Genomic DNA, 13769 nt, shown 5'->3' with positions numbered 1-13769 from the left:
TCAATTTTGAATAAACGAACATTCGTTACTGTAAGAAAAAATTAAAATGCATAAAATCAATTTTTAACGATAGGTCCCTACTTTTAATTTTTCAAGGGAGAGGTTTAACTTTTTATTATATTTACATATAATGCATGGGAATATGTGAACATCGTTTATTTTATTTTCATATTTCTTTCTTGCAGGAGATAGATCCTGAAAAGCAAGATGTTTCAGCGGGTGGTGACTGCGACGATTCGAAAATTAATAATAATGAGGTGAGCTCATCAAAATAATTCAAGTATTAGGAGAGAGTGGGGCAAACCGGTCATTTTTAGGGCACCTCACAAAACGAGACGTGACTTATTAAAGTCTCGTCTCGGTCTCGTCAAATATGAAAATCTGGAGTCTCGGTCTCGGTGTCTCCTTTAGTATCGTGTCAATAAAAAGAAAATATCGATTCATTTTTAAACTATATAATATTTATTTAAATTAAAATTATTACGGTTTTTAAAATTTTAATTTAAATAAAGGGGTGGCCACATGTCAGTAAAGTCAGGGAAATGTCAGGAAAAAAACTTTGTGTCAAGAAAATTTCCGAAAATTGAGATTTTTTCGACTTATTTTCAAAAATTGAGACTTTGTCGAATTTTCTTCCAAATATTGCAACAAACTATCATATTTTTTAGTATTAAATGTAACTCATTCCGATTTTTGCAGTGCGAAAAATAACTATAACAGGGTTGCCACAGGACAGGGAAGTCAGGGAAAAGTCAGGGATTTTTATTTAAGTAACTGGAAAAAATTGAATTTTGGAGAAGTTACAAATGATTGCAGAAATTCAATTATTTTCAAAAGTAATAAAATTCTTCGCAGAAATTCAATTATGTTCGAAAATTAAAAAAAATTCTAATCAAAATTCAATTATCTTTAAAAATAATAAAATTCTTCTCCAAATTTCAATTATTTTCAAAAATTTTAATAAAATTCTTTGCAAAATTTCAATTATTTTCAAAAAAAATTTTCTCAATTCAATGATTTTCAATATCTACAGTTTTATTAAAATTTTTCAAAAGAATTCAATTATTAAAAAAAAAATTTTGATAAAATTTTAAGCAAATAATAACATTTTTTACAAAAATTTAATTATTTTCATGAATAATAAAATTCATAATAGAATTTTAATTATTTTTAATACAATTTTAATTGAATTCCTCGAAAAATTTAATTATTCCTAAAAATTGTATTAAAATTTCTCGAAAAAAATTCAAATTTGTTGATAAAATTCTTTATGATAATTTAGTTTTGAAAAACATTCATTTATTCAATAAATTATTTATTTTTGTATTTAAATAATTGAATTCTTGTAGAATTTTCCAATAAAAATTGATTTGAAAATGAATATTAGTTAAAATTTTAGATAATAATTGAATATTAAAAACATTACGGCATGAATTTTTAAAAATACATAATTGATAAAATACATAATTGAATTCTTTCGAAGAATTTTAACAAAATTTTTGAAAATAGTGACATTTTTCGAAGAATTTACTTAAAATTGTATTAAAAATAATTGAAATCCTGTGAAGAATTTTATTAATTTATGAAAGTGATTGAATTGTTGCAACGAATTTTTTCAAATTTTTTTTAAATAATTGAAATAGTTTAAAGAATCGTCTTATTTATGAAAATAATTGAATTCCTACAACGAATTTTATTAAATTTTGTTAAGTAATTGGATTCTTTTGAGAACTTTTATTAAAATAGTAGATTTTGAAAATATTTGATTTTCAACGAAGAATTTCATTATATTCGTGAAATGTAATTAAATTCTTACAAAAAAATTAAGAGAATAATTCCATTTTTCTAGGAATTTACTTTAAATTGTATTATAAATAATTGAAATCCTCAGAAAAATTTTATAATTTATGAAAATAATTGTATTCTTACAACGAATTTTATCAATTTTTTTTAAATAATTGAATTCATGTGGAAAATTTTATTACTTTTAAAAATAATTGAATTTATGCAACGAATTTTATTACATTTTATTTAAATAATTATATTCTTTTGAAAATTTGTATTAAAAATGTAAATTTTGAAAATTTATGAATTTCAGCGAAAAATTTCATTATTAGTGAAATGTACCTAATTTAATTCTTCCAAAAAAATTTTGAAGATAATTTTATTTTTCGAGAAATTTTTTTAAAATTGTATTAAAAATAATTGAAACCATGTAGAAAATGTCATTACTTATAAAAAGAATTGAATTTTTCCGATGTATTTTATTATAATTTTTGTAAATAATTTAATTTTTTTTTTAAAAATTTTATGTAAATTAAAATTTTTATAAAACATGAAGATATCAATTAATCCGAGTCTTCGACTCGGAGTAATTGATATCTTCATGTTTTATAATAATATTCTTATAAGTTGTTTAATTTTAAAAATGTTTGAATTTGAATGTTTTGAAGAATTTTAATTCCTATGGAAAAATAATAATTAAATACTTATTTAAAAATTTAGTTATTGATGTTTGCGAATAATTTTACAATTTAAGAAATTCGTAAGTAAATATAATAGAATATTTTTTTTAGTATCTAATAATTTTTAGAGTGAATCAGAATATTCTTTATGGTCAGGGAAGAAGTGAAAATTTTGTCTGAAAATCAGGGAAAAATAAAATTAAATATTTGCAGCAACCCTGTATAAACAAATCTTTCAATAATTATTTTTGAATCATTTTTCTATTTAAATTTTCGAAATAAACAAAATTAAAAATATTTTGAATAATTGAAATTTTGTAAAATTTAATTGAAAATAATTAATTTTTTAAACTATTTTGTTAAAATTTTTGAAAATCAACTTTTGAAGAATTTTAATTGCAAATTTTCAAAATAATTGAAATATTTAAACGTAAATTTAAAAATGAAAATTAGCTTCTAATTTTTTAAAATTTACTATTTTTAGTACTTTTAATTACATATTTCCAAAAATTCAAATAGGTACATACAAAAAATAATAACATTTTAGAATGATTTTTAACATTTTGCAGACAAAAATTGTGTTCAAAATATTTCATTAAAATTCATAAATTTTAAATAATAAAAAAACACTTTTAAGAAATTCATTTGTTTTCGAAAAAGTACATAAAAATATTTTTAAAAGCTACATACTTAATTATTAGAATTTTTTTATTTAATTTTATAATTGATTGGAAATTACAAAATGTGCTGTACGTTCTCTATTTTTATTAGATTATTTAACTATAAATAACTATTAAGATTAAAATTAGAAATACTTTATTCAAAAAAAAAAATTTAACGAAATTATTTATGAAAAGTCAGTTAGTCGAGACTCTCGACGAGACTCCGAGACTCGTGTTAGTCTCGTCTCGGTCTCGTTACTGAAATTCGAGACGAGACCGTGACTAGTTTATACAATAGACTTCGCTTTTGTCAACTGACAATCTTTCAAACAACGCAAGACCGAATAAAATTTTCTCACTCTGTTGATCACTAAAATGCAAAAACCCAAAATATGACCGCTTTGTTCCAGTCTCTCCTACTTATCTATTATTTATTGTACATGATTTAGATTATTTGAAGGGTGACATAACAAACAGGGTCAGTGCCAATTTTATGATTTTACAGGTAGTGAAAAAAACCATTTTAAATATTCTACAAACCATGGGACTAGCAAGAATTTATAAAGCATCGAATTAAAAAATAAAGAATTTCTATTTAAAGGAGCTAAAAACTACAAATTTTATACGAACAAATACGAATTGATATATTTTATAAAGTAATTGAATTTCTGCGAAGAATTTTATTACTTTTAAATATAATTAAATTCTTGAGACGAATATTAATAATATTTCTTTTCAAATAATTTTAATTATAATTAATTAATTGATTTTTTAATACCTACCTACATGTAGGGTATAATTGCGATACAATTAGTTCGAATTAGATTCTACTTTGACTCAAAAAACTGGAGGAAATTTTTGATTAAATTTCCTCCAGTTTTTGAAGTCAAAGTAGAGTTTTTTTTTTATTTTTAATATTTTTAATTTTAATTAAATTAATTTTACAGGGTTGCCACGCAACCTGGAAACCTGAAAAACCTGGAAATGTCAGGGAATTTTATAAACCTTGAAAAAACCTGGAAAAGCCAGGGAATTTTGATCGGAATCCTGGAAAATTATTTATTGTTTTCTAAAAGTTATTGTTCTTATTCTTGAAATTTAATTTTACTTAAATATTTCAAAATTAATTCAATTTTAAAAGAGTTGCGTTTACAAGTTTCATAAATAGATGAACTTGAACAAGTTTTAATTTGAAATTTTGGAAAATTTTAATTTTGAATGAATTAAATAAGAAAAAATTTCACAGGAGTTCTATTATTTACAAATTTTTTATACATTTTTTTGCAATACCTTTAATTACTTCTATAAATAATAAAACTGTTTACAGGGATTCAATTATTTTGCGCGTAAATAATAAATTTTTTTATAGGTTTTCAATTATTTGAATAAATAATTATTTTTAAATACTATTTTCAATTAATTAATCGAAAAATGTAATTATTCTTAAGAATTTTATGAATTATTATTTTCAAAAAATTTTATCAATACAATTAAATTTTTTACAGAGATTAAATTATTTTTAATACAATTTTAATCTAATTTCTCGAAAAATGAAATTATCCTTAATACTTTTATAAAAATTCGTCAAAAGAATGTTGATTGTTTTAAAAATTTGTTAATAAAATTCTGTATGAGAGTTTAATTTTTTTTTAAACTTCTAATTTGAATTAGTGACGGACTTTTTGCTTTTGAATTAGTAGATTTTACTAATAAATAGTCGTTTCTACTCAGTTAATAGTAAAATTTACCAATTCAAATGCAAAAAGTCAGTCACTACTTCCAATTAGTAAACATTTTTACTAATTTTTAGAAATAATTGAATTTCGAAAAGGTTTCAAATTATAGTCTTTAAAACTTTGAATTTTTTATACTTTTAACTAAAAATTGTGTAGATTTAATTCTTTTAAAAAAGTTTAATGAAATTTTTTTGAAATTGAATTGTAAACAGAAGGATTTGAAAATTTTTCAAAAATTATTAAAAATAATTAATTTAAAGAAGAATTTTAGTTAAAATTTTTTTCTAAATAATTTTTATGGAGTTACAGTAACAATATTCTTATAATATAAAATAATTATTTTATCACTTGTTTTATAAGATTTTTTTTTTAAATTGTTTAATTTCAAAAAGGTTTGAATTCGAAATTTTTGAAAATCTTAATTCTTATGGAAAAATAATAATGATTAAATATTTATTAAAAAAAAGACGAAGTATAATAGAACATTTTTCTGAATAATAATTTTTGAATTGAATCCAAATATTCTTTAGAGTCAAAGAAAAGTAAGAATTGTGTCTGGAAGTCAAGGAAAAGTCAGGGAAAAGCAAAATTCAATTTTTAATGTCAACAAATGTAGTTTTAAAAATCTGGAAAAATTCCGATTTTTAACCTGGAAAAGTCAGGAAATTTGAAATGAGCAAAAGCGTGGCAACCCTGTTTTAATTTAAAACAAATATTTAATTTAAAAGAAAGTGGAAAATTAGTTTTTTTACTATTAAATAGAAAGATTGAAAATAAAAAAGTTGTTTGTTTTCAAAAAAATTACGAATTAAATTCTTACTTTTAAAGCAAGCAATACAAACTTAAATTATCAAATTTAAATTACAGTCAGGAATATTGAAAAGTTAATAAAAGAGTAAAATTCATCTTGTCCGTTCCTATTTCGTCTCAAATGAATCAAAATGAATAAAAATTTAAAAAAAATTTATTTTATACGTGGGAGGAAAAAAAAGTATTTTCCGGGATTAAACGGAATTAACTTTTTTCAAGTCCATTCTATTCCAGTCTTCTTATCGGGCTTCATTTGTTTCTCAATCGGTTTGCACTGTAAGTAAAAATGGAGGCTATTTTATAATTATAATTATTATTATAAATGAGTTTAAAAACGCAATTAAGTAGAAAATCTTTTTAAAGAAATGTGTTAATGAATTTACTTGATTTTCTTATATAAAAAAATCTCAATTTCGAAAATTTGGCGCTTGGTCCCTTTTGTCGCGATATTCTTCATTTATTTTTATAAAATTTCATTCTTAGTTTTATATTTTTCATTAATTTTATTTATTTATAAAATGAACTAAATTGCAAAAGCAAGTTGAAAACTTTTTTTTTAGTTCTAATTGTAACTGATACTAAAGCAATTTTTAATTTAAAAAAAATATGCCATTGAAAGAAAAAAAAAAAAAATTTAAAGTCTTATGAATTAGATTGAAAACAAATTGAATTCTACGGTTTTTATTAAATAATTTATTTATTAAATTTGTTGATGAAATAAATTAAAATAAATTTGGACAAAATAAATATTAAAAAAAATTTGGTTAAAATAAATATTTAAAAAAATGAAAAATTCTAAATTGGAATATTTTTTGAAACTCATATTTGTTTTCGAAGTCTTGAAAAGCTTGTTGTTTAACAAGAGGTTTCTTCGAAACGAATAGAAATGCAATTTTTGAAGTTTATTTACAACTTTGCTGGCAAATTTTCTGGTAAATATGTTAGTGCCGTTAATAACTGGACCGATTTATCGAGAGTGTAAATTACCTGTTAGAATGTCAGTTCTCGTATTGGCAGACAACGCGTCTCGGGAATAAGTTCTACATCAATATATGCAAGATATGAATAATACTGCGTAACATTTCAGTACTTTTATACTCTACGATGGCTTTGTGATATTTTTGGATGAGTTCCTGAGAAGATTAACCTCTTGTCTTACAAGCTGCAGTAAAAATAGCCCCTTTACTTTCAAGAAATTTGATTGAATCACTTTATTTTTACGATCATTAATCTTAATGAGTCTCTTCATTAACTTCATTTCAAGTTCAAAGTGTGCCATTTTCATGAATTATAATTATTTTGTTTGTTTTTTTTCTGAAAAATTATTTGGAATGAAAACTATTGGTTTTGTTTTTTGCATCTCGTGTGGTGAATACATAGGGGAGATCTATTTTTAACACTGCCTTCCAATCGCATTATTTGAAGACTAAACTTCTGGTCAATGCATTATAATTTAATTTTTAAAAAAAATTTCCTATCGAGTATGTAAAAGTAATTAGAACCATTTTTTACCTGAATTTTTACTTTAAATCTATTTTTTATTTTTAATTATTTTCACTTGATTGACTTTATATTTTTCCATAGGAATTAAGATTTTCAAAAATTTTAAATACAAAATTTTTGAAAAACCAATATTATAAAACATGACCGAGTGCTCATTATTAATTTCAACAAAAATTCAATATTCTTTTAAACAATTTTATTAGAGTTTTGTAAATAATTACATTTTTTTTAGAATTTCATTAAATTTCGTAAAAATAATGTAATTTTTTAAAATAAATTTATTTGAAAAATTTAAAAATAATTGAAATTTACAAAGAATATTATTAAAAACTTTCTAAAACAATTAAATTGTTTAGAAAAATTTTATTGCAATTTTTAAAAATAATTGAACCTGTTAGAGAAATTTTATTAAAATTATCTTGAATATAGTTGAATTTCTCCCTAGAAATTTGATTAAAATTGTATTGAAAATAATTGAATTTCTTAGAAGAATTTTATTATTTACAAAAATAATTGAATTCTTGCCAAAAATTTTACAATTTATAAAAATAATTGAATTGTTTCTATGACTTTTTATCAGAATTGTTGAAAATAATTGAATTTCTATTAAAATTCTTAAAAATAATCGAATTTAATTAATATTTTTAAAAATAATTGTATTCTTTCGAGAAATTCTATTAAAATTGAATTTTAAATGTTTGCGCAGATTTTCATTAAATTTTTTTTAAATACATTGAAGTCTTTGGAAAATTTTATTAAAATAGTAAATATTGAAAATCATTGATCTGAAGAATTTTATCAAAATTTTTAAAAATAATTGAATTGATACGAAGAATTTTATTAAAATTTTCAAAAATCATTAAATTCTTGTGAATTTTTTTTAAATAATTGAATTCTTGTGAAGATTTTTATAAAAAAAGTGTTTTTAATAGAATTTTTTTTAATACAATAATTTAAAATTGTATTAAAAGTAATTGAAATCCTGCAATGAGTTTCGCAAATTTTTTGAGAATTGTGTTTTAAAATAATTAATGGCCTGTGAAAATTTTATTATTTATAAAAATAATTAAATTCCTAACAAAAAATTCTATTATTTATGAAAATAATTTAATTCCTGTAAAAATGTTATTATTTATGAAAATAAATTGAATTATTGCGAAGAAATAATTTATAAAAAATTTGTAAATATTTGAATTCCTAAGAAGAATTTTATTATTGACAAAAATAATTAAATTAAATTAAATCAAAATTTGTTTTAAATAATTGAATTCTTTTGGAAAATTTTATTAATATAGTAGATATTGAAAATCATTGAATTGAGGTAAAATTTTAAGAATAATTAAAATTTTTTGTAAATAATTGAATAATGGAAAAAAGATATAACAAAAAAACGAAGACGTTAAAAATTAACTTTATTATATTTTCGATTTTCGATTTTAGTAAGCTTACAATTCTTTTTCTATTTTTTTAGAAGTTAAATGTTGGAAGTGAAAAACTTCCTTGCATTTTTTTATTTGAAAAGTAAATAAAATTTGGAATCAAATATAAAGTGTTTTTCTAAGAATAGTATTTAAAATAACTAAAATAGCTTTAAATTGAATTTAAAAAAGAAAAAGTGTTTGGTATTTGGCTATTTAAGTTCTGTTTATTTGATTATTTAAAGAATAGAACGTAACTGACGTACAGTCTCAACCTTGAAATAATTTTCTTGACTTCTGGTTTATCCAGAAAGTTCGCTTAATTCAAAATTGGCTAATGTGTATCATTAAGCAATTGACACGTGCCAAGAAAATATTGCGTGGAGATAAATTTCAATTTTGTAAATGTTTTATTTCTTCTCGAGAAAATTTATTTTAAGAAACAAAAGATAACTAATTAAGAAATAATGTAAATAATTTTCTTGCTTTTTAATTGTTTTGGTCCAAATACTGCCAATACATTTAAAGTCTATAACGTTCCCAGGCTTTGCACTCATCTACTAAAACCTACTATTTACTACTTTTTTTACGTTACGCTACTACTTGGGTACTTTTTTTAGATTTCAGCCACTAAAAGATACTATTTCTGTTTTTTAATGGAATTTCCAGTAATTTAAATTCGCTAATGCCAGAAATCAAAAAACTATTCTCAAAAATTATAATCAAATTCTTCAAAACGATTCAATTATTTTCAAAAAATATTCAAAATTTAATTATTTCCAATATCTGGTATTTTAAAAAAATTTCGCAAAAGAATTCAATTATTTAAAAATAAATTGATAAAACTCATCCAAAATTCAAATAATTTTTATAAATAATAAAATTTCTACAGAAATTCAATTAACTTAGAATATCATTTTCCAACAAATTTCAAAAAAATTAATTATTTAACAAAACTTTTATATAATTCTTCACAATAATTTAAATACTTTCAGTAATAATAACATTTTTAATGGAAATACAATTATTTAAAAATAAGTTTTTGATAAAATTCTAATCGAAAAAAATTAATTATTTAAAACAATGTTTATAAAATTCTCGTGAAGAATTCAATTATTTTCAAAAATAACAAAATATTTAACAGAAATCCAATTCTTTTTAAACATTTTAATAAAATTTTTGAAATAATTCAATTATTTTCATAAATAATAAAAAATTCTTCTCAGGAATTCAATTATTTTTGAAAATTATAATAAAATTCATCGCAGGATTTCAATTATTTTTAATACAATTTTACAGAAATTGCCCAAAAGATGTAATTATTCTTAAAAAATTTTCTTTCAATTCCTCGAAAAAATCAATTATTTAAAGAATTGTGTTTTTTATAATTCTTTGGAAGAATTCAATTATTTACAAAAATATTAGAATTTTTCACAGGAATTCAATTATTTTCAAATTGTAGATTTGTAGATTTTAATAAAATTTTTACCAAGATTTCAATTACTTACATAAATAATTCTTCGAAAAAAATCAATAATGTCGATAAATAACAAAATTATTTTTGAAAATTCAATTATTTTGAGAAAATTTTAATAAAATTCTTTGCAAAATTCAATTTTTTCATAAATAACAATATTCATCACAAGAATTCAATTATTTTTAAAAGTAATGAATTTTTTCTTGGAAATTTAATTATTTTAAAAAATTTTAATAAAATCGTTCGCAAGTATTTAATTATTTTCATAAATAATAAAATGCTTTTTAGGAATTCAATTATTTTCAGACAAACTTAATAAAATATCACACAGACATTCAATTATTTTAATATCCTTCTTTGTAAAATTTAATTTAAAAAAAAAATTTTTTGCAATTCACTGATTTTTAATAGGTATCTACTATTTTCATAAAATTCCCAAACCGAATTCAATTATTTAAATTAGAATTTGCATAAAATTCGTCGAAAGAAATTAATTATTTAAAAGTTTTTTTTTAAAATTCTTCGCAAGAATTAAATTATTAAAAATAACATTTTCATACATTTTATTATATTTCGAAAAAATTAATTATTTAAAACAATGTTTATAAAATTCTCAAGAAGAATTAAACTATTTTAAAAAATAACAGAACTTTTCACAAAAATTCAATTTTTTTAAAACATTTCAATAACATTTTTCGCAATAATTCAATTATTTTCATAAATAATAAAATTCTTCTCAGAATTTCAATATTATTTTCAATACAATTTTACAGGAATTGCTAAAAAATATAATTATTCTAAAAAATTTAATTTCAATTCCTCGAAAAATTCAATTATTTAAAAAAATGTTTTTTAAAATTCTTTGAAAGAATTCAATTATTTACAAAAATATTAGAATTTTTCGCAGGAATTTAATTATTATTTTCAATGATTTTAATAAAATTCTTCTTAAGAATTAAATTACTTACATAAATAATTCTTTGGAAGAATTCAATTCTATCGATAAATAAAAAATTATTCCCGAAAATTAAATTATTTTGAAGCATTTTAATAAAATTCTTTGCGAAATTCAATTATTTTCATAAATAACAATATTCATTACAAGAATTCAATTATTTTTAAAAGTATTAAATTTTTTCTTGGAAAATGCTTTTTAGGAATTCAATTATTTTCAAAAGAATTTAATAGAATATGCCACACAGGCATTGAATTATTGTCAAAAATTTTAATAAAAATAAATAAAAAAACTTTTCGCAATACAGTGATTTTCAATATCTACTATTTTCATAAAATTCCCAAAGAGAATTCAATTATTTGAAAATTTTTTTGTAAAAATCTTCTTAAGAATTCAATTATTTTCATGAATAATAAAAATTTCTCTGGAGTTTAATTATTTAAATTAGAATTTGCGTAAAATAAAAAAAGTAGAAAAACTATTGAAAAACGATAGCTACTTTTTTACTCCTTTTTTAGTTTGAAAGTTACTTTTGCTACTTTTTTAAAATTCATTATCGAGTGCGAATTCTGCTTTCAAATTCTATAATGTTAAATTTCTATAAGTGTTTAGACTCTAAATTTTGATTTTTAAACTATCAAAAATTAAATTTTCTCCCGTTAAATTCTACACGAATTTATTTAATTTATTTAAAGAAGATAAATTATTATTTCTAAACCCTACTGAAATAAATTCCACACCATTAAACCCTTCACATGTTTAATTATTATTTATACGATTGTTTACTGCATTTAATGACTCAACTTAATAGGATTGAAATAAATGATATGATAAATAATAATTAATAGGATTGATCTTTAGAAAAAAGATTATTTGCAAGCAATGGAATTTGCGCGTCAATCTTCGCTATCTCTGATTTAAAAAAAGCACTTGATCATGAACTAAAGTGCATTAAAGTTTCTAAAAATAATAGATCGACATTAGTGACTTCGTGTTCATTTGACATTTAAAAGCACCGTTGAAGCTTTTGCTTGATAATTGTCTCGATTCTAATAATAAGCGCATCGTTTAATTTTACTATACTACTGTTTTATTTTAGTCACAATAAAAATTCACAGGCAACTTTGATCTCCAAGGGATTTTTCAAGTTCCCTTTAGAGGATTCCCAAAGTTTATCATAATCATTATCAGCATCAGAAGCTCGCGCTTCGAATATCGGGATTCTCTTGGTGTGAGATTTTACGAGCGTTCCATAAATAACTCGCAGAAGGAAAACGATGGAGAAAACTTGCTGATGAGAGCTAGGTTCTGCTAGTTGGTCAAAACACTTGCTGTCAGAAGCTGTTGACTTATCTAAAGATAAAGTGCGAGAGAGGGAGTCTCGAATCCTCAAGTGTCTCTAATGAAAGATTTTGTTTCTTCTTTCCAATTTGTGTTTTTTAATTATTATGTGCGTTATCGAGTGTCGTGTTAAGTACAAATCAATATTCAATTCGAGGTAAATTTATTCTCGTGTACAAAAGGAATTTAACTCTTGGAAAATATGTCATCGTACAAGAAACGAACCCAAGCGAAACCAACGACTGCAGCCGGTTTGAGAGCTCAGGCCACTGCAAATGGAAGTTCAATATTCCGAAATCGACCTAGAAGTATATCGGGATTGTATGGAACAAATCAGAATAGTTACTCGTCTCTCCTGGGTGTTCAGTCCTCGAATTCCCCATACACGTCCGCTTTGTTTATCAACAAGAGCACTTCGAAATCGCCGAGCTCGTCATATCTCAAAAAGGCCTACTCGCATTCTACGAATAATCTGAATTTCCCGAAAGCGTACAGTGTTTATGGCGGCACCTCTTCGGGTTATGGGGCATTAACGATACCAACACACTCGAGTATTAGTTCGTTAAACCTCGCGACACCTGCAAGTAGTTACAATAATTATTTAGGACGTAGTAATAGTTTGAACTCAAGTAATAGGACCAATTTGAAAAAAAGCGGCAGTTTCAATAGGTCGAAGAAAAAACCGCAGTTTACCATCGCATCACGAAGCTCTAGTCTGCAAAGTTTGACAGGCTCTGAGGGCTATGCTGTAAGCACTTTTACTTCTTCTGTTTTTCCTAAATGTTGCAATTTTATTTATTCAGGGTTGCCACAAATATTTCATTTTATTTTTCCCTGATTTTCAGACAAAATTTTCACTTCTACCCTGACCATAAAGAATAATCTGATTCACTCTAAAAATTATTAGATACTCAAAAAAACATTCCATTACATTTACTTACGAATTTCTTAAATTGTAAAATTATTCGCAAACATCAATAACTAAATTTTTAAATAAGTATTTAATTATTATTTTTCCTTAGGAATTAAAATTCTTCAAAACATTCAAATTCAAACATTTTTAAAATTAAACAACTTATAAGAGTATTATTGATATCTTCATGTTTTATAAAAATTTTAATTTCCATAAAATTTTTCAAAAAAAAATTAAATTATTTACAAAAATTATAATAAAATTTGTTGCAAGAATTCAATTATTTTCATAAATAATAAAATTCTTCACATGGTTTCAATTATTTTTAATACAATTTTAAAAAAATTTCTCGAAAAATAAAATTATCTTCAAAAATTTTTTGGAAGAATTAAATCAGGTACATTTCACTAATAATGAAATTCTTCGCTGAAATTCATAAATTTTCAAAATTTACATTTTTAATACAAATTTTCAAAAGAATATAATTAT

At 21.9% G+C, this 13769-nt stretch overlaps 1 protein-coding gene across 3 annotated transcripts in view; it reads left to right on the top strand.

Moving 5' to 3' along the window:
* The window catches only part of LOC122509026 (protein phosphatase 1 regulatory subunit 12A), an 88036-nt gene that overhangs the window by 54660 nt on the left and 19607 nt on the right, over positions 1 to 13769 (top strand). For all 3 annotated transcript variants that reach the window (XM_043622778.1, XM_043622770.1, XM_043622787.1), the window contains one exon: positions 186 to 257. In XM_043622778.1, coding sequence (XP_043478713.1) covers positions 186 to 257 — 72 coding nt within the window. The remainder of the gene's footprint in view (positions 1 to 185; positions 258 to 13769) is intronic.

Source organism: Leptopilina heterotoma, unplaced genomic scaffold (assembly GCF_015476425.1).
Source record: "Leptopilina heterotoma isolate Lh14 unplaced genomic scaffold, ASM1547642v1 Lhet_115, whole genome shotgun sequence".
Taxonomy (NCBI): Eukaryota; Metazoa; Arthropoda; class Insecta; order Hymenoptera; family Figitidae; genus Leptopilina; species Leptopilina heterotoma.
This window is presented reverse-complemented; position numbering and strand designations above follow the sequence as displayed.